General features: G+C 40.9%; 1 protein-coding gene across 1 annotated transcript in view; it reads right to left on the bottom strand.

Moving 5' to 3' along the window:
- Positions 1-327: 327 nt before the first annotated feature.
- The window catches only part of cacna1fa (calcium channel, voltage-dependent, L type, alpha 1F subunit a), a gene marked incomplete at its 3' end in the record, with an annotated part of 34,650 nt that continues 16,005 nt past the window's right edge, over positions 328-18,972 (bottom strand). Inside the window, exons 24-46 of the mRNA XM_083974670.1 lie at positions 18,557-18,664; positions 18,385-18,437; positions 18,028-18,174; positions 17,627-17,828; positions 16,957-17,115; positions 16,746-16,856; positions 16,554-16,637; positions 15,842-15,862; positions 14,957-15,085; positions 14,791-14,856; positions 14,553-14,644; positions 13,046-13,205; positions 10,972-11,099; positions 10,774-10,870; positions 10,574-10,676; positions 8,885-8,986; positions 8,614-8,738; positions 7,496-7,848; positions 6,420-6,671; positions 5,166-5,551; positions 3,473-3,585; positions 2,401-2,739; positions 328-534 (exon numbers count right to left, since the gene is read on the bottom strand). Coding sequence (XP_083830796.1) covers positions 328-534; positions 2,401-2,739; positions 3,473-3,585; positions 5,166-5,551; positions 6,420-6,671; positions 7,496-7,848; positions 8,614-8,738; positions 8,885-8,986; positions 10,574-10,676; positions 10,774-10,870; positions 10,972-11,099; positions 13,046-13,205; positions 14,553-14,644; positions 14,791-14,856; positions 14,957-15,085; positions 15,842-15,862; positions 16,554-16,637; positions 16,746-16,856; positions 16,957-17,115; positions 17,627-17,828; positions 18,028-18,174; positions 18,385-18,437; positions 18,557-18,664 — 3,537 coding nt within the window. The remainder of the gene's footprint in view (positions 535-2,400; positions 2,740-3,472; positions 3,586-5,165; positions 5,552-6,419; positions 6,672-7,495; positions 7,849-8,613; positions 8,739-8,884; positions 8,987-10,573; positions 10,677-10,773; positions 10,871-10,971; positions 11,100-13,045; positions 13,206-14,552; positions 14,645-14,790; positions 14,857-14,956; positions 15,086-15,841; positions 15,863-16,553; positions 16,638-16,745; positions 16,857-16,956; positions 17,116-17,626; positions 17,829-18,027; positions 18,175-18,384; positions 18,438-18,556; positions 18,665-18,972) is intronic.

Raw genomic sequence — 18,972 nt, forward strand, 5'->3', positions numbered from 1 at the left:
GAGCCACTGTTGTTTGCCGTCACATTCGGCAGCAGGAGGCCGATCGGTCCTGCCACGCAACCGACATGTTCTTAAAAATAAGTGCATGTGTGTGTTTTGGCATTCGCAAACAACAGCAAATCACACACACACTCGGGAAAACAAAGGAGAAGGAAGAAAAAAAAAAGGAAAAGTCCTGTCCCATTTGTAATCCCATCACATAATTTCTTTGTTCTCCACAGAAGATATAAACACACACCACATAAAAGACTCTTTTATATACAGTATATACTATATATATATATATATAAATGTATAAACTTGGTGCTTCACTTTCTCTCAGTTCTTTCAGTAAGAAATCACACAGTTCATTTCGTCGGCCAGTTCGTCCTCGAACCGAGCGGTCGACCGACTGGCTCCGCGGACGATCAGGTCGGTGGCGGCGCTCTCCATCTCGTCCATGCTCATGTGACAGGCCTCTGCGATCTCCCGCTTGGCAAAGCTCACGAACTTGGGGTCCCTGGCGTACATGCCGAGACCCTCGGAGATCAAGATCTGATGTTGGCGAAGGAAACAAACAAAAAGGTGGAGTGGTCAGAGTTAGAGAGGTGAGACGGGATCATTTTGTTTAATTCTTATTCTCTGTCTCTGACTCATAAAACGGCACATTCAGGTCTGTTGAGTCTCATATCCAGGTGTATTAAAGGCGAGGTAAATGTATGTACAGGGTATAGCACAGTTCATACACCTGGCCATTAAAAGTGCTTTACAGAGGCAAAAAAATACATTAAAATCAAAGAGAATAAAAGTACATTTAAAAGAAAAAGAGAAAAATAAGCCAGTAACAGAGGGTTTAAAAGACAAAGGTAACCCTTTAATTTACAGGCTGCTAATTACGTGATAATGTCAAGAAATAACAAGTAATTGCAGCATAATGTGTAAATATAGTCTAGAAATAATGATTGATTTGGAACATTGACTTGAAAACATGACATTGCTATGAAATTAACCATTATTTCTTTGCTATTTCTTTACATTATCACGTAATTAGCGGATTGTAAATTAAAGGGCTACCGAATATGGTATTTAATTTAACTAAATGCTGCAGCAAATAATAATAAGGTTCCCAACCCTGATTTAAACAACTTGACAATTAGATCTTATTACTCCTGTGTGCAGGGAGTTTGTTCCACAGATGAGGAGAATAACAACTGAATGCTGCTTTGGTTCTGGTTCTGGAAACACATAGTAGACCAGACGACCTGAGTGGCCTGAATGCTTCAGATGGACCTAATAAATCCAGCATGTAAGTTGGTCCATTCAGTGCTTTGTAGACCAACAGTAGGATTTTAAAGATAAACTATGCAAGTCTGGTCTCTTTTTCCGCTGTTTTGCTAACCCTCCTCTTGGCCATGTGCATTTGTTTACAAAGAAACCAGTGAGAAATGAATCAGTAGAGCGGTGGATAATGTTATTTATCATATACAGTGCTACGATGTGTATATCTGTGTAGTCTTATCTATCATAAACAAGAGATTACAGGTTACGGGGCGCGTTTGTGTTGCGGTGCCACAGAGACGAGAGCTGGGACACCGGGTCGGAGGCTCTGATCTTACAGGCTGTATTTCAAGAGATGCTTAGTTGAAGGCAGAGAGCCTCCATTCTCCTCCTAACAAGTTACATGCCATTTATTAAACCATTACAATTACTCTGAAGCTGTTAAATTAAAGTAAAATGTAGCATAGTTACACTAAAAATCCTGCGAAGCTCCTCTTTAAAGTCTTTCCTTTGAATGAAAGGATAAATCAAAGAGGAACTAAGCAGGATTTCTCCCGTGGCTATGCTACATTTTTACCTTAATTAAAAAGCTCCGGAGTAATAGTGATAGCTAACTTCATGACTTGTGACTTGTTACGAGTCGAGAACGGAGGCTCTCTCTCTCTACACAACAGCACATTGATATATGTGATACATTTGTACATCCCATGTTCGATCATGTCACCTCTGATATGTGTGTTGTCTATGTGTGTGGGTGATTGACTGTATTTCAATGGTGGACTGTAGAAACAGAATTGCCCTTCGGGGATTAATAAAGTTTCCTTGACTTGACAAACACACGTGCTGTAACATCGTATATGTTATGTAACGTTATCCACCGCTCCATTTATTGATTTTTCGCCAGCTTCGTTGTAAACAAATGCACGTGGAGGAGAGGAACGTAACCAAAACAGCGGAAAAGCGAGTGGACTTGCATAGTTCCCCTTTAAACCATCACAATTACCCCAAAGCAGTTTAATTAAAGTAAAATGTAGCATAGTTGAGCTAAAAATCCTGCATAGTTCCTGTTTAAAGTCTTTCCTTTGGATAAAAGGATAAATTAACAATTCGACCCAGTTCCTAAAAGGTGTGTTGTTCACTCACCGACTCCACCAGACTGTCTGCGCTGCCTTTGTCGATGAAGCCCTGGTTGGGCGGCGGCGGCATCCTGACGCTGGTGAAGGTCCTGTTCTGACCCGGGTACCAGCCGGGCCGCGTCCCCACCGGGAGGCTGGCCGAGCCGTCGTTCCACAGCGGCTGCGTGGCGCCGGTGGCCTCGTCCATCAGGATCATGGGCGTGTAGATGAGCTTCCCCCGGCGCCCCGAGTGGTTGATGATTCCTGGAACGGGGGTGGTGCCAGATGCTGCTGCTGCCGCGGTCGCCCAGGAGGCGGTCGACATGGAGGAGACGCTGCTGCGCCGCGAGTCCAGGCTGTGCTGGGCCTGAGGCGGCGAGGAAGCAAGGACACGAGAAGACCCCGAGGATCCAGGTGAGAAACTCTCTGTGTTCTGAAGGTTTCTTAACTCATATTTATCATCGTAATCTGGGTATGTCTGTCTGATGTCTTTATGTCTATTTTGAGTTATGATCTGTCTTGTGATTCTATGTTATGTTTTGTTTGGTAATATGTATTGTCTGTATTTTTTTTTGAAATTGTTTAAATATTGTGCAATGTGTATTTGTTAGCCTCTTTTACATACAGAGAGTACAGGCTTTGAAAAGGGTTTAAGTTCACTTTATAATGGAGTATGTTAATTTATAGGCTCCTACAGTATTTGTGTGCAGATAAATGTTAAAAATGAAGACTAAAAATCGAGAGAATCGGCAATATCGTAGAATCGCAATTTAAATCGAATCGCCATCCAAAAAATCGTAGAAGAATCGAATCGGGAGAAAAGCATATCGTCCCAGCCCTAATTGTCTCATTGCCTACGTGTATTCTGTGACGTATGTTTTGTCTTGTATTCTATCATGATTTGAAATATGTATGAATATGTAATACGTTAGTATTACGTTTGAGGCTCCCGCCATAAGCTTGAAATAGCTTCTTGGGAGACCTGGCGCTTCACACATCTGCTTCCGTTCTTTTCTGCTCTGTCTACTAAATGTCATGTGTGTTGTGCGAAATAAATACTGCAAAAATATAGTGGAAAAGATACACGGTGTGGTTTTTACCTGTAGACGTGATCTGGATGGAGACGTGTTCCCCGTGTAGTTTCCTGGGACGGGGACGTCGTCCACGCTGCTCTGAGGCCGCAGACACTGGAAGTTAAACGCCGGTTTATGGCCTGAAACAAGAAACAAAGAACTGTTAGTAAACTGGATGAAAGACAACAAGTCCATGTGGAGGGATTTAGCATTAACAGTAGACGCAAAACTGGTATTAGATTTAAAGGGATAGTTCAACATTTTGGCAAATTGTCCCATTGCCATAATCCCTATAGTCATAGCAGTAGGTTTGTTACCTTTAAAGCAGATATCAGCTTCACGGCCGTTTCGGCTAATGCTGCGTTCAAGGCAGGCTTTTGAAACCGTAAGTTACAGCTTCAAGTCACAACTACGACTTGGTAGCGTTCCAGGTAACCCGTAGCTCGTGTTTTTACCATCCTGTTGTCTGTGAAAGTTCCCTATAACGGCCACTCGTAACTTCCGACCCGTGAACTCGTACCAGATCGAACTGGTATGACTTCACAGGAAGGAAAAACACAAAGTACGAGTTTCTTTGAACGCACCATGAGTTAGCAGCCCCCGCCCTTGTCAGGCATCAATTGGTCCTCGTGCTACGTCACCACATTCACGCGCATCCCTTGGCTGCACACACAGCCCTTCATGCCGTTCTCTCTCCTCATTGGATAACACTTGTATCCCACAAGGAAAATTTTCTCCTCGGGTTACAGCAGAGCAGAGTGACGGAGAGACTCGTGTTTAGGCTGAAATACTTCATGTAAGTGATTGCTGACGGAAAATAGGACTATTTAGGACTTATATTAACAAAAACATTCCACTGATATCTGCTTTAATTGTCGGTGCAAGTTATTTTTAGAACGGCGGAGCAGAGCCGTGAGCTGCTCAGAGCTACGCTACGGAGGCTAATGGGATTTCTTGGTTTCCCTCATCAAACAATCCAACAACTCCACAACGCTCTGGTGGACAAGTTGTGACCTGCACATTCACCACGCTATGAGATAATAACAGAACGTTACCAGACAGAGTTGTTTTAGAGGTAAATTCATGCAAAACCACTGATGCGCCTTCCCGTCGGGGGCAGTTTTCCGGCGAGCAGTCTCTGTATTTACCTCTAAAACAACTCTGTCTGGTAACGTTGTGTTATTATCTCATAGCGTGGTGAATGTGCAGGTCACAACTTGTCCACCAGAGCGTTGTGGAGTTGTTGGATTGTGTATTTGATGAGTTTGATGAGGGAAACCAAGAAATCCCATTAGCCTCCGTAGCGTAGCTCTGAGCAGTTCGCGGCTCTGCTCCGCCGTTCTAAAAATAGCTTGCACCGACAATTAAAGGTAACAAACCTACTGCTAAGACTATAGCGATTATGGCAATGGGCCAATTTGCCAAAATGTTGAACTATCCCTTTAATATCACACCTCTATAAGGCAGTGGCTAAAGCAGTGGATCCTACATATCCCATAATGCAACAAATACACCATAATAAATGTAATTGAAACTCTTTTTTATAAATAAGTGAAAATCTTTGATCGCACATGTAAGATTGGTGCTAAACTGACATGATATTATGTTATGTAGCGTAGCCGACACAACGGTATGAACTAATAGATAATGACATTTCAGTTCATTAAATTACAGACAACCCCCAATATACCACAGAAGAAGAAGAAGTTAAGTTCCTCACCTCGGGGAAGGGAAGGAAGTAGTCGTCTCCTGACAAACTGTGAGCCGTTGCTCTCGCTCCCGTTGTAGCCGTTTCCCGTGTAGCCGCCGATGCTGCTGCCGTTGAAGCCGCTGATCATGCTTCCGTTGCCGTTGTTGCTGATGACGCTGCCGGTTTCGTTGTAGTCCACGTAGCCGTTTCCGTTGTAGCCGTTTGCGTCGTAGGGCGTGGGGCTCGTTGCCATGCTGCCTCCGTTCATGTCGGCGGTGCTGTAGCCGTTGCCGATGTAGCTGCTGGCGTCGGGGGTAACGCAGGGCATCTCCCCGATGCTGCTCGCCTGGTCCAGGTACTGTCCGTTGTAGCCGGACTCGGTCGGTACCGGAGAAACAGGTTCTGGATAAACGTAGCTGTAAAACACAAAACAATACTTTAAAGGTATAGTATGTAGGAATTCGTGGTTACCTACGGTCACGCTGCCACTCAACGTAAAAAATGGCGATGCAACATGGCCGCCTCGGTTCGGTGCGTCGCCCACTTATGTATTTGTAACGACTTGTAACAACTCATTCTAAGGTACCAGAAAGCTTTCATTTGTATGCGGGTGTGATTCCACTTCAGTGAAATACGTATTTATGACAGACATATTTGATTTTTGCTAATAAAAAGCCAAATAAGTTACACACTGCGGCTTTAAGCATTCGTTTATATATTTTTAAAAGGACAGTCACGTGTTTCCAAGAGTAAGCTGAGAAGATTGACACAAGCCTACCACCAAATCCAGAGCTATATAAATTAAAATCGTATGTATTTTATTTGTATATTCTATAAAAAACCAAAGCGTACAACCAACAAACTGTGGTTTTAAATACTTAGAGACTTCCTGGAGGAGTCAATAAACAGTCGTCTATATAACCGTCATAAAAAGGCACAGTTTGTTTATTTTGCAGTGTTTTTGTCTAAATTAACTAAAATGCATTACATACTGCACTTTTTAAGACTCTGAACAGAACCAGGCTAGCTGTTTCCCTCTGTTTTTAGTCTTTATGCTAAGCTATGCTAACAGATGCATTCATTGTACTGTATATCAATCCTCTTATAATAAATAATAATAATAATACATATTATTTATAACGCGCTTTTACAAGTGCTCAAAGATGCTTACATAAGCCAAAAAATTATAATACAGACAAAATAAAAATTATGATACAGAACACTGTACAATATCTGTATGTTGCCAGTATATTTTACAAAATGTCAAACTAGCTCTTTTCTTACCTGTCTAAAGCTGGAATGATACTCGGTGGCTCACTGATGTAAACCGGCTCAGGTGCAGGTGTTGGTGCAGGTGTTGGTGCAGGTGTTGGTGCAGGCGTTGGTGCAGGTGTTGGTGCAGGTGTTGGTACAGGTGTTGGTGCAGGCGTTGGTGCAGGTGTCGCTTCCACAGCCACCGGTTCTTCAGCTGCGACCACGGCTTCCACTATGATTTGCGGCGTGGGAGGAGGAGGCAGCTCGCTGATGGAGTCCATCCTGTGTGGAGGAGGAGAAGCTCAGAAGTCAGATTCTCTGTATTGTCATCGCTTAACGCAACAAAATTGAGGTAGCAGCTCTCCATTCAGCGTCGTATAAAGTGCAATTGAATAATATAAGACCCTCAGTGGTCCATATGTCCTTTTTTGGAAATTTTTCCCATTTTTCTTTTTTGGTTTGCTGATCCTTTTGGCTGTGTTACAAATAAAGGTATGGATTTCTGCAAGAAAGTTTCTTTTTTGACAAATTTTAAAATTTAAAATCATTATATATCAATATTTTTTCTGCTTTTTTTGCATAAATCTCTTAAACCACTTCAGCTCTGCTCGAAACTACCAAATGTTCATTAATTTTTGGGATTTTAATCCTTTAAATGCGAGTTTGAAGACATGTTGCCTCTTGTTTTATGAAAAAAAATCACAAAATATGAGATTTTTCTTATAAAATGAATAGTGGGGGGTTGGGGCATTGCTGGTTATTAGAGTCTTGGATATGTCAAAAAAATAGCACCAATATTGATTTCATTGCATTACTATTTTTTATGTGGTGCTAAATTTTGCACCCACTGGGAATCCTAGCGGCCAAAAATTGACAAAAATGCTATAAAATCATCATATATCAATATTTTTTTTCTGCATTTTTGCATAAATCTCTTGAGCCACTTCAGCTTTGCTCAAAACTACCAAACATTCAATAACATTCAGAATTTTAACCCTTTAAATGCCATTTTGAAGACTTCAAACTGGCATTTAAAGGGTGAAAATTCTGAAAATGATTGTGCAGAGTTCAGTCAGTGCGATTAACACAAATGGGAAGACGCTCACCTGATGACGGGGAGCGGCGCGGAGCACACGGGCTGCTCCGTCACCACGGCGACGCCCGCCAGCTCGGACCCGGGCCTCTCGTGCTCCTGCAGACCCGTCACCTGCTCCGTGATCACGCCGCCGTTGGCCACCTTGGGCTCCGGCTCGACCATCACCATCGTCTGCTCCACCAGCATGTCGATGGGCGGCATCGGCGTGCTGCAGGCCGTGTTGGTCGCCGACGTTCCCGCCTCGCTGTCGAAGATGTCGTCGCCCCCCGTCATCTCGATCTCCGCGGCCTCCTCCTCCTCCAGGTCGCAGGCCATCGCCAGGCGCATCTCTGGGGCCAGGTCCTGCAGCGTCCGCAGCCCTGCCTGTATTTGATAGCACATAGTGAGATAGACAGGAAAGGGGGAGGCAGAGAGAGGGGGAATGACATGCAGGGTCTGCCCAGTAGTAAATAGTATATTTCCGTCATATCTTGTTGTATTTAGTATTTTATAGGAGCTGCTCTCTCACAGCGGCTTTATACTTTTTATCCTTCAGTTCACTAATGCTAATTTAACAATAACAACAAAAAAAAACATCTTGAGGGAAATATATTTGATGTTAGTTTAGATTAGATTAGATTAGAAAACTTTATTGATCCCCAAGGGGAAACTGCTTTGCCACGCAATAAAAACACAAACATCACTTAACAAACAATACAAACATTTCCATACCATTGCACAAAACTTATCAACATGATTGGATACTTCATACAACAGAGTAGGCTGCTCAAAGCAAGTGATTTAAATTGATATTAATATAGGCAAGGATAAATAAATAAATATACACCTCCAGAAGATAAAAAAAAACAACAACAACAACAACAACAACAACAATAGACAGCCGCTATTTGTGGTTAAAATATCTGACTGCTGCAGGAACAAAGGAGCGTCTGAGTCGTTCAGTAGAACACCGAGGCATCACTAACTAGTTACTGTATTAGTTACTGTTTAATTAACTTTAATCAGCCTGACCCCAAGTCTCTAGTCAGAAACATCTTCACATCCCCGACTTATTTATCAAAAGAGATTTTTTTTCAGATTCATAAAACAAAGAAAATCTAATTTCAATGTCAAAAAGCATAAAGTCACCTGAAGAGAAGCTGCCTTGTCCTTCCTTTTGGATTTCCTCTCCCTCTCCTTCCTCTTGCGGAACTTTTTGAAATAATCCTGAATCAAGAAACTCGCGTAAAACTTCCCACACGTCACCTCGTCACCTGAAAGGGAGAACAAGAGAAACGTCAAACTGACAGTTGTGATAAATTCTCTTGTAAACATGATGGGATACAAGTGATGTCAAAAGCTTTCTGTTTTTCTAAATATTTCCTATCATGGCTGACAGCTCTGTAATTTTTCGATGTACCTCTAGGTGGAGGAATGACTTCATCGATGAGCTTGGGCTTAGTGCGCTTCCAGAGCTTCTTGATAATCACCTTCAGCTCTTCGTTCTGCTGGTCGATGGGTCCTGAGCAGTGACGACAAATCCTCTAATTAAACCAACACTCTGCAGCCTCGACACGACACATGTACAGCAAGTGTCCAAAGTTTACCACTTACAATACGGGAATGCCATACATACAGTACACCACTTTCAAAACACACTTAAAGAACTGGCTAAAAAGTAATCAAACTTGCACTCACTGTTAATTTTAATTGATAAACTGCACTTGAACGTACTTTATAATGTAAGGCACTGCCACCATAGCACTTTATTCTACCTCTTTGTCTCTGTGTTTTGTTCTGTATGTCAAGTTTTTGTTTTGTTGTCTGTTTTGAATGCCTGTTAGAGCACTTCTTTGTACTTCCTGATCCCTGTGCTTCGCTCTATCTGTCGAGTTTTTGTTGTGCTGTTTGTTTTGCTTCATCTGTCAGTATTGTGTCTGCTTTTTATGTTCGTCTCTGCTTATCTGCGTTTTGTGTCATTGTAATGAAATCTCTTTTGTGTAAACTGCCAGAGGACAGCGGGTGAAAATTAGCTATTTGCTAAAGGAAGAAATAGCTGATGTTATTCATGTACATTGTCCTTTAATTTTAACAAACAGATATCACCATGGAACTTCCCAAGTTTATCACTTACATTAAGACAAATATTTTTTGTAGGCCTACAGTATTAGAAGTTTTGTCTAATTTTATGTTTAAATATGTAAATGAGGCAATATCTAATGAAATATGCACTAATTTGCATACATTTCCAGAACCAAAATCTGAACAATGGATAAAGCCCCTTTCAAAATTCTTGTTTTATTTTGTTAACACATTAGAGTCAGAAGTTTTTACAGAGGGGATTTTGGATATCTCTTTTTATCACTCTGTAAATGAAAAAATACTGTCACCAGCCCTAAAAAAATCAGATTTCGCCCTGTTTTTAGGAATAAAATGTTATATAAATCAGGTTTTGAATGATATATCAACAAATCCCCTCTGTAGAAACCTTCAGAATATAGACAGGAATACAACTGGAAGGTTTGGTGTCTGTAGGTGCTGCTGAAGTGGAGATTTCTAGCTCAGAGTCTGAGGAATAACTCATTTTGAGAAAACGGCCTTTAAAGACTTGTACTGTAAAATTCCATAGATTGTTGATGTAAATCAAACTTTTACGATTGGTTGCGGATACAAAGGAAATGACAATTTTTGGAGCCTACATCATTGTTCAGGAGAGAGAGAGCTTTACAATGATACCTGACATGACATGGGTCAGACAACGGGCACAGCTCAGTATGTCACAGTAGCTGTTAACTTTTGGTGAATTTAGGAGAAATCTACTGACAAAAGAGACCAAATGAAGTAAAATAACTACTTTAATGTGGATTTTCTACCATTTCTTTCGACTTTTCTGAAAGAATACACGTTAAGGAAGAAAAATAGCCCAAAATTTCAAAATTGATCGGTGTATGAAAAAACTATGTTTTTGCCTGTAGTGTCTTGCATAAATAGATAAATAAATGAGACTCTGTGTGTGTGTGTGTGTGTGTGTGTGTGTGTGTGTGTGTGTGTGTGTGTGTGTGTGTGTGTGTGTGTGTGTGTGTGTGTGTGTGTGTGTGGAAGGTCTGACCTTCAGTCTTGATCTTTAGTGAAGTTCGCACCAGAGCGAACAGCGTGGCGCTGAAGGTGACCGTCCCATCTGCGTGCAGCGGGACATTCATGGCAACGAGTCTCTGAGAGGACGAGAGGAGGCGGAAGGAGTGAGATCGATGTGTTCGTGCACCAAACACCTGTGTGTGTGTGTGTGTGAGTGTGTGTGTGTTGCGTTACCTTGCAGGCGACACGATGAGGACACAGCTTCCCGAAACCAAGAGGAGGCTGAATCCTCCGCAGCATCGTGACCACGTCGATGTGTTTTATACGACCGCTGCAAGAAGCAGAGACACACAAAACAAACACAAAACAGCTGATTCACTGAGACAAAGTGACAAAGTAACTCTTCTTATAATAATAATAAACCAGTCTCACGATGCTTCGGGGTCGTAGTCGGACCAAACTCTCTTGAACTCGTCCAGGTGGTGAGTACCGAGCACGGTCCAGTCACGCGTCAGGTATTCAAAGTTGTCCATGATGACGGCGATGAACAAGTTGATGATCTGACGGAGACGAGGACAGAGACACGACAGGCGCTTCAGTGTGTTTGTCTCCAACAACGAAGACAGAAGAATCACAGTTTGACCCTTTAAAGTAACGGTTAGTGAAGGTCGATCGTCAACATGTTTTAAAGGTCCATTGTGTAGGAATTACTCCCATCTAGCGTTGTGGTTGTATATCTCAAGCAACTCAATGGTATTTTTCATGCTGCATTCACGTGAAATTGGGCAGACGGCAGACGGACGACAGCCGCTGCACGTAACGGCATAAACAAGCCTCTATGTAAACAAGTGGTCCGTCAGCACGAGGCAAAACAATACACGTGACAATATGTTGTCATGGCGATGTCGTATTGTTTACCTGACCCACGTTTTACCGTCTTTCTCTCCACTTCTGTGACTAAAATGACATCTGGTTTGTTAGGCAAGGCAAGGCAAGGCAATTTTATTTGTATAGCCCGTTTTTACAAACAGTTTGTCTCAAAGGGCTTTACATGGCATCGTAACAACATCCTCTGTCCTTAGACCCTCACATCGACTGAGGAAAAACTCCATGGAAACCCTTTTAACAGGGAAAAACAGGAGAAACCTCAGGGTGAGCAACAGAGGAGGGATCCCTCACCCAGGACGTGCAGACGTGCAATAGATGTTGTTACAGACAAGAAAACAGCGACGGCCGTCTGCCCGACTGCAGGTGAATGCAGCATCAGTGTAACGCTCCATTCCTCCTCACTGCGTTACCGCGGTGACTTTTCACAGACGCCACCTCCACCTGAGCCGACAGCTCCGGTGTCTCCGCTGAGTTTCCGTGGTTTCCTACCGTCACGCTGCCACTGAACGTAAAAACATGGCGACACCACATGGCAGCCAGCACCGAGCTTACCCGCTCCATGGAGATATGAATGATATGAACGGCTCATTCAGAGCTGAAAGGAACACTTCAGTTTGTGAAAAACATACTTTTGAACGAAATAATCGATTTTCATGAATAGATAACAAGAGAAGTTACACAATGTCCCTTTAAAGAATCTGTAAATGTTTAAATGTCAAATCAAAGAAAATGAAAGTATTAGTGCAGCTTTTAGAGAGAATATTAAAAAGTGATTAAAGGAGTTTAATTAGTGAGTTATTTGCACGTCGCTCCATCCAGTTCTCCTGCAGCAAACAAACCCAGCAGGACTCTGAGGTCTGGATCTACTTTTAGAAGCCGCGAGGGTCTCGGTGGGTTTCTGCTAAAAGGTCGAAGACCACACACAGACACAGACACGGAGACAGACTGATGGACGTCAGCTGTCCACAGGAGGAGAGGAAACCGGAGAAAGGACCACACGAAGAGCAGATCTGAACATGAACCTCTGTCTCCGTGGTTGTAAATCAGATGTCAAGGAAACAAGGAAACAAGGAAACGACTTAAGGAAAGGAACTGAGGAGAGGATTAGAGGTATACTGTACATAATTGGTTTGCAAATACAAAAACATGGAAATTACAGTTTTGTTGTGTTTGGATTAATATATTGTACCTGTAAAATGTACTTTTTCTGACTACTTCATGCAGAGTTCAAACTTGTTTAACCCATTTAAAGTCCCAAAATAGCAGTTTCAGAAGTCACTGCAATGCTACCAACATATCTGCAGCCTCTTAGAGTAAATCAGGGTTTTTCTGTCGGGATTAACAAAATCTTCTGGAAACCGGAGACGACAGGGTTAAGCTTTTAAAACTGCTCCTACACTGCCGGTGTAATACTATCCCCTCTACTCTCGTCTGACTTTGATCCCACAGACCCGAAAGTCTGTAAAAAAACAACAACTCTGAATTAATTAAGTCTCAAAATTTAATCTGGAGTCAGTCGGCCGTGTTCGTTTATATCAAAGTGGGCAAAGTGTTTTTTTTTTTTTAAAGGAGGAGCTGGAATCGATGTGATCCCTAATCCTCCCGCGGCCTCGCTCACCAGGTAAGCGCACAGCATGAAGAAGCTGATGAAGTAGATGTAGGCCAAGTTGCTGCCGCAGCTATACTCCTCGCCAGGTTCAGTGTCGGACTCTGGGTCACAGCGTCGGCCCGGCAGCGCTGCCAACATGATCTCCTGCCACTGCTCTCCGGTGGCACACCTACAAGGACACGGAGACGGAGATACGCTGTCAGTAAAGTCTGTCTGTCTGCTCAGGTTATTATAGTAACACCTTCAGAGGGTTGTTTCGTTTTAAAGGAGGACGGAGGGAATTAATTAATGCTGCAGAGAAGAAATGTTGTGTTTGGGCATAACTCATAAATAATGGTCGATCAATCTATTGCTAAGTACTCAAAACATGTATTTTCGTACTCTCTTACCGATATGTAGGCCAATCTCTAGCCACCAACATACGTATTCAGCTGGTTGTATATCTGTGTAATATATTACTCTGTTTAAATGTATTTTTTAATGAAATATATTTTTGTATTCTGCTTTGCTTATTTCTGTATCTATGTTGTGAAGCACATTGAGTTGTTTCTGACAGGAAATGTGCTATATAATATAGATAGATAGATAGATAGATAGATAGATACAGATAGATAGATAGATAGATAGATAGATAGATAGATAGATAGATAGATAGATAGATAATACTTTATTGATGCCATTGCTGGGAATGGGAAGCTAATCTAATCGGTAACACTTTATAATAAGCACACACTATTATGCATTAGTTAAGCATCAATAAATACTGAATTCTTCATTTATAACACATGAATACTCATTAGTATGTAGTTTATAAATAGTTAGTGCTTATCAATGATGAGTAAAATATTTTTTAACTGTGTTTATAAACTACATACTAATGAGTATTCATGTGTTATAAATGATGGATTCAGTATTTATTATTGCTTAACTAATGCTTAATAGTGTGTACTTATTATAAAGTGTTACCATTTGGTCTTTTTTAGCCGGGACAGTGGAGATGTGACGGGGGTAGAGAGAATGGGGAAACAGTTAATGATAATCTCCATTGGGAGTCGAACCAGCGATCTCCTGCATAAGGGCCAGAGCCCATATCAGACATGCTCTCTAACCACTCACCCCTAATTGATTGATCGAGGAAAGTGCATTTTCTACTTGTATCTGATCCATGAAGAACAAGAATAATGTGATTTTAAGAAAAAATGTGACAGAGAGTTAATCATCGGCCTGTTTCTGGATGTGCACGGTGGTACAGTGGTAAGTATTATAAACTCTCATCCCCCTGTGACCCTGCAGGTATAGACCTGGGGTGTCAAACTCATTTAAGTTCAGGGGCCACATGCAACGCAATTTGATCTCAAGTTGACCAGACTGGTAAAATAATAGCATAATAATCTATAAAAACAAGAAATCTAAACGTTTCCCTTTGTTTTAGTGCAAAACTATGTGCAATTTCAACAATATTAAGTCGTCTATGTAATTTTCACACTTGGTGGATGGATTTTTGTGGATGCTTCACCTGAAAAGCACGAGCACGGCCATGAAGAAAGTCTGGAAGTTGCAGTTTCTGTTGATGTGCGTATCGTCATCGACGGCCACTTTACCAAACGTCTGCAGGGAGAACAGAGCAACACGGTGTGAGACACAAACAGCTGCAACCAGAGGAGCAGCAGCTGGACTGATAATGATTTATTTTAAGTTTTAGATGGTGCAAAAAATGAAACAATTCAAAAGGTGATGATTTGATCTCATCTCACCTGCATCCCAATCACAGCGTAGATGAAGAAGATCATGGCGATGAGCAGACCGACGTAAGGCAGGGCCTGAGCAGACACGAGACAGAGGAGAGCACGGTGAAATCAACCTTTTATTTCATTACCTTTGGCATCATGTGACGTATTATTCTCTCCGTGCTGCACCGACCTGCAGGGACTTGACAAAGGTCCAGAGGAGCGTTCGAATACCTTCTCCTTTGCTGAGCAGCTTGACCAACCTCAACACTCGGAACAAGCGGAAGAAGGTGATGGACACTTTCCCACTTTCTCCTTTGCCCTGCACAGAAAACACACAGAGTTGAGACATCAGGTAAATAAATATAAACATCAGTATCACTTTATTTGATGCTTATCTCTATAACGCATTATAACCATACTTATAATGAGTTATAATGCAGTTATAGCACTGTATAACTATAGTTATAAACACTCATAAATTATCATAATGCTTTATAACAATAATCGTAACACACTATAAAGCATTTTATCATGACTTATAAGGTCAGGTATTACAATACATTATAACTGTTAGTAACTCGCTGACAATGCCCTCATCTATAATGTATTATAAATATAGTCATAATGTGTTATAATTGACTTATAAACGTGTATAGCTATCATTGTAAACACTCTTAAATTACCATAAGGCTTTATAACAACAAGCATAACACATCATTGAGCATTATAACGCTATTATAATACTTGACCTTATAAGACATTATCAAATGCTCTATGATGTATATGTTTATTGTTATAAAGCCTTATGATAATTTATAATATATTATAATACCTGACCTTATAAGTTATGATAAAATGCTTTATAGTGTGTTATGATGTGTGTTTATCACTATAGTTATACAGTGCTATAACTGCATTATAACTCATTATAAGTATAGTTATAATGCGTTATAGAGATAGGCGTCAAATAAAGTCTAACCCAAACATCTGTTACTCTGTCTACACTTGTCCTAAAGGTATGAAATCAGCAACCTAAGACGTATTTAAAGCAGCAGCGGCTGTGTTCAGCTCTCACCTCTCCATGGCCGCCTCCTCCCTGCATGGATCCATGTATCAGTCAGTGAACAACGAGCAGAGACAGGGCGTCGAAAGGAGAGAGATTAAAAAGTCATCAGGATCAGACACAAATGGTTTAATTATAGAGTAAAACATCTGCCAGTAAACCAAATAATAGGTCATAATTTAATATGTGCAAATAAATAGATATTAAAATAACAGCAACCTTTGGAGGATAGAGCATCCATTATCTGACACAAATTTACAAATTAGGACTTTAATCTGGCTTTTATGTTATAGTCTAATAGTTATTTTATTCTATTCTACAGTTTACAGTCTTCTATTTTATTACATTTTTCTCTCTTATTGTTATCTTTCTTTTGAGTGTTTTTATATTTTGTCCTATATTTCTATCCTGCATTTTATTCTATTTTATTTTATTATTTTAATTATTATTATTATTATTTTTTTTTTAATATTTTATCATATTTTATTGTGTTTTTATTTTATTTTTCACTATTGCTATATTTTATGTAGTTTTTGTTTCACTTAGTATATATTATATACTTATTCAACCAAAATGTAAAGCACTTTGAATGGCATTTATTTGCTTTGAAAGGTGCTATATAAATAAAATTTGATTGATTGATTAATGAATGCAACAATGACTGAGGGATTAAGTGACATTTGTGTGATTTCATGTAAAAAAAAACTGAATTTCTCGAACTTACACTAAACTCAGAGACTGCGATGTCCAACACGCTCCCCACGACGATCAAAGCATCAAATGAATTCCAAGGGTCGATGAAATAATGCTGCATAAAAAGAAACAAACACAAGTCAGATTTAACCAAACACAGTGGAGGCAGCTGCTGTTGAAAAAAAAAAAAAAAACCAAAACAAAACAAAAGCAGATGCCTCACATGAGCCCGTAGAGCCAGTAACTTGATGATCATCTCTATGGTGAAAACCACGGTGAAGATCAAGTTGAGGAGATCCATGACGGAGGTGAAGAGCTTCGACTGCTCGTAATGCTGAAAGAGAGTTAACACAACACCCACAACATTTAACACTGTAGTAATGTAAATTAAAAATATATTTTGTGAGTGATATGTGAATGATACTGTGTGGTACCTGAATAGCCAGAGTGAGCGTGTTTCCCAGAATCAGCACAAACATGATGTATTCAAACTGACTGGAGTTGATTATTTTCCAGAACTTGAGCTGCGACGGGTTTTTGGGGATGTAAATCTTTATCGGTTGAGCTTTCAGAGCGTAGTAAACACACTGACGCTGTGACGGGGCACAAAGAGGAGAGAGATGAAGTTACTGACTCTAAAACCTGGATGATAATTACAGTAAAAGTAATAAAGGGATAGTTCAACATTTTGGCAAATTGGCCCATTGCCATAATCCCTATAGTGTTAGCAGTAGGTTTGTTACCTTTAATTGTCGGTGCAAGCTATTTTTAGAATGGCGGAGCAGCAAGCAGTCTCTGCATTTACCTCTAAAACAACTCTGTCTCATATCGTTCTGTTATTATCTCATAGCATGGTGAATGTGCAGGTCACAACTTGTCCACCAGAGCGTTTTGGAGTTGTTGGATTGTGTATTTGATGAGTTTGATGAGGGAAACCAAGTAGCGTAGCTCTGAGCAGCTCGCGGCTCTGCTCCGCCGTTCTAAAAATAGCTTGCACCGACAATTAAAGGTAACGAACCTACTACTATGACTATAGGGATTATGGCAATTTGCCAAAAATGTTGCACTATCCCTTTAACATCAACATTTTGTGAATTAACTGACTTGATTTTTGTTGAGTTCGCAGTTTTTGAACTCGGCCTCTCCCTGTTCTCGAAACGTGATGATGACGAAACCTACGAAGATGTTCATCATGAAGAAGGCGATGATGATGATGTAGATGATGAAAAAGATGGAGATCTCCACTCGGTAGTTGTAGATGGGCCCTCGGTCGACGGCGTTGGCGTCCACGGCCCGGTAAAGAAGCCTTGAAGAAAGAAAAAAGAAACATTTCTCTGTAGTTGATTTTGAAATAATCCCACATTCAGAGCACCTAACAATAGATTTATTTTAGGAAAATGTTTAACCTAAAAGAAATATGAAACTATTTATTTTTTAAAGGGATTTGTCAGCACCCGTCTTCTCATCCTTCAAGATAAAAGCGGTGTGATGAGGCGGTTACTCACTGTGGCCAGCCTTCAAATGTCGACACGGTGAACAGAGCCAACATCCCCATCAGCACGTTGTCGAAGTTGAAATCACTGTTTTCCCAAATCCGCTCTTTCACCATGGGATGGTTCATGTCTCCGTCTTTATACACCACAAACGTCCCCCTGAAGTCAAACACACACACACACACACACACACACACACACACACACACACACACACACACACACACACACACACACACACACACACACACACACACACACACACACACACACACACACACACACATTTAATATCTTACACAGTATGTGAAGTGACGGACAGATGCTTTTTTATATTGTGTGGAGTAATAAACAGAGGTAAAAACTGACTTGCACTCGACCGGAGTGTGTTTGGCTTCGTCTGTGCAGCTGAAGAATCGGCCCTGTGGCACAAAAAAAAAAGGTAAAACCATTAAAAACCTTTCAGAAGCTACTTCCCTTTTATTATCTAAGAGTGTCGGGGAAAAAAACTGTTTAAATGGTTGAAAATGTGAATTTGCACCTTGAAGAGCTGAACTCCGATACAGGCAAACATGAACTGAAGGAGCGTCGTGACAATCAGGATGTTACCGATGGTGCGGATCGCCACAAACACACACTGCACCACGTTCTGTGAACGTTAAAGCAAAGAGGCCCAGATGTTAGCCATGAACTACATATAAACTATAAGTATTTATATTTAGGGTTGCAAAATTCTGGGAATTTTTAAAGTTGGAAAACTTCCATGGGAATTAATGGGAATATATGGGAATATATGGGAATATATGGGAATAACGGGAATATATGGGAATAAACGGGAATATATAGGGAATAACGGGAATATGTGGGAATAACGGAAATATATGGGAATAAATGGGAATATATGGGAATAAACGGGAATATATGGGAATAAACAGGAATATATGGGGAATAACGGGA

This window comes from Trachurus trachurus, assembly GCF_905171665.1.
Source record: "Trachurus trachurus genome assembly, chromosome: 7".
Taxonomy (NCBI): domain Eukaryota; kingdom Metazoa; phylum Chordata; class Actinopteri; order Carangiformes; family Carangidae; genus Trachurus; species Trachurus trachurus.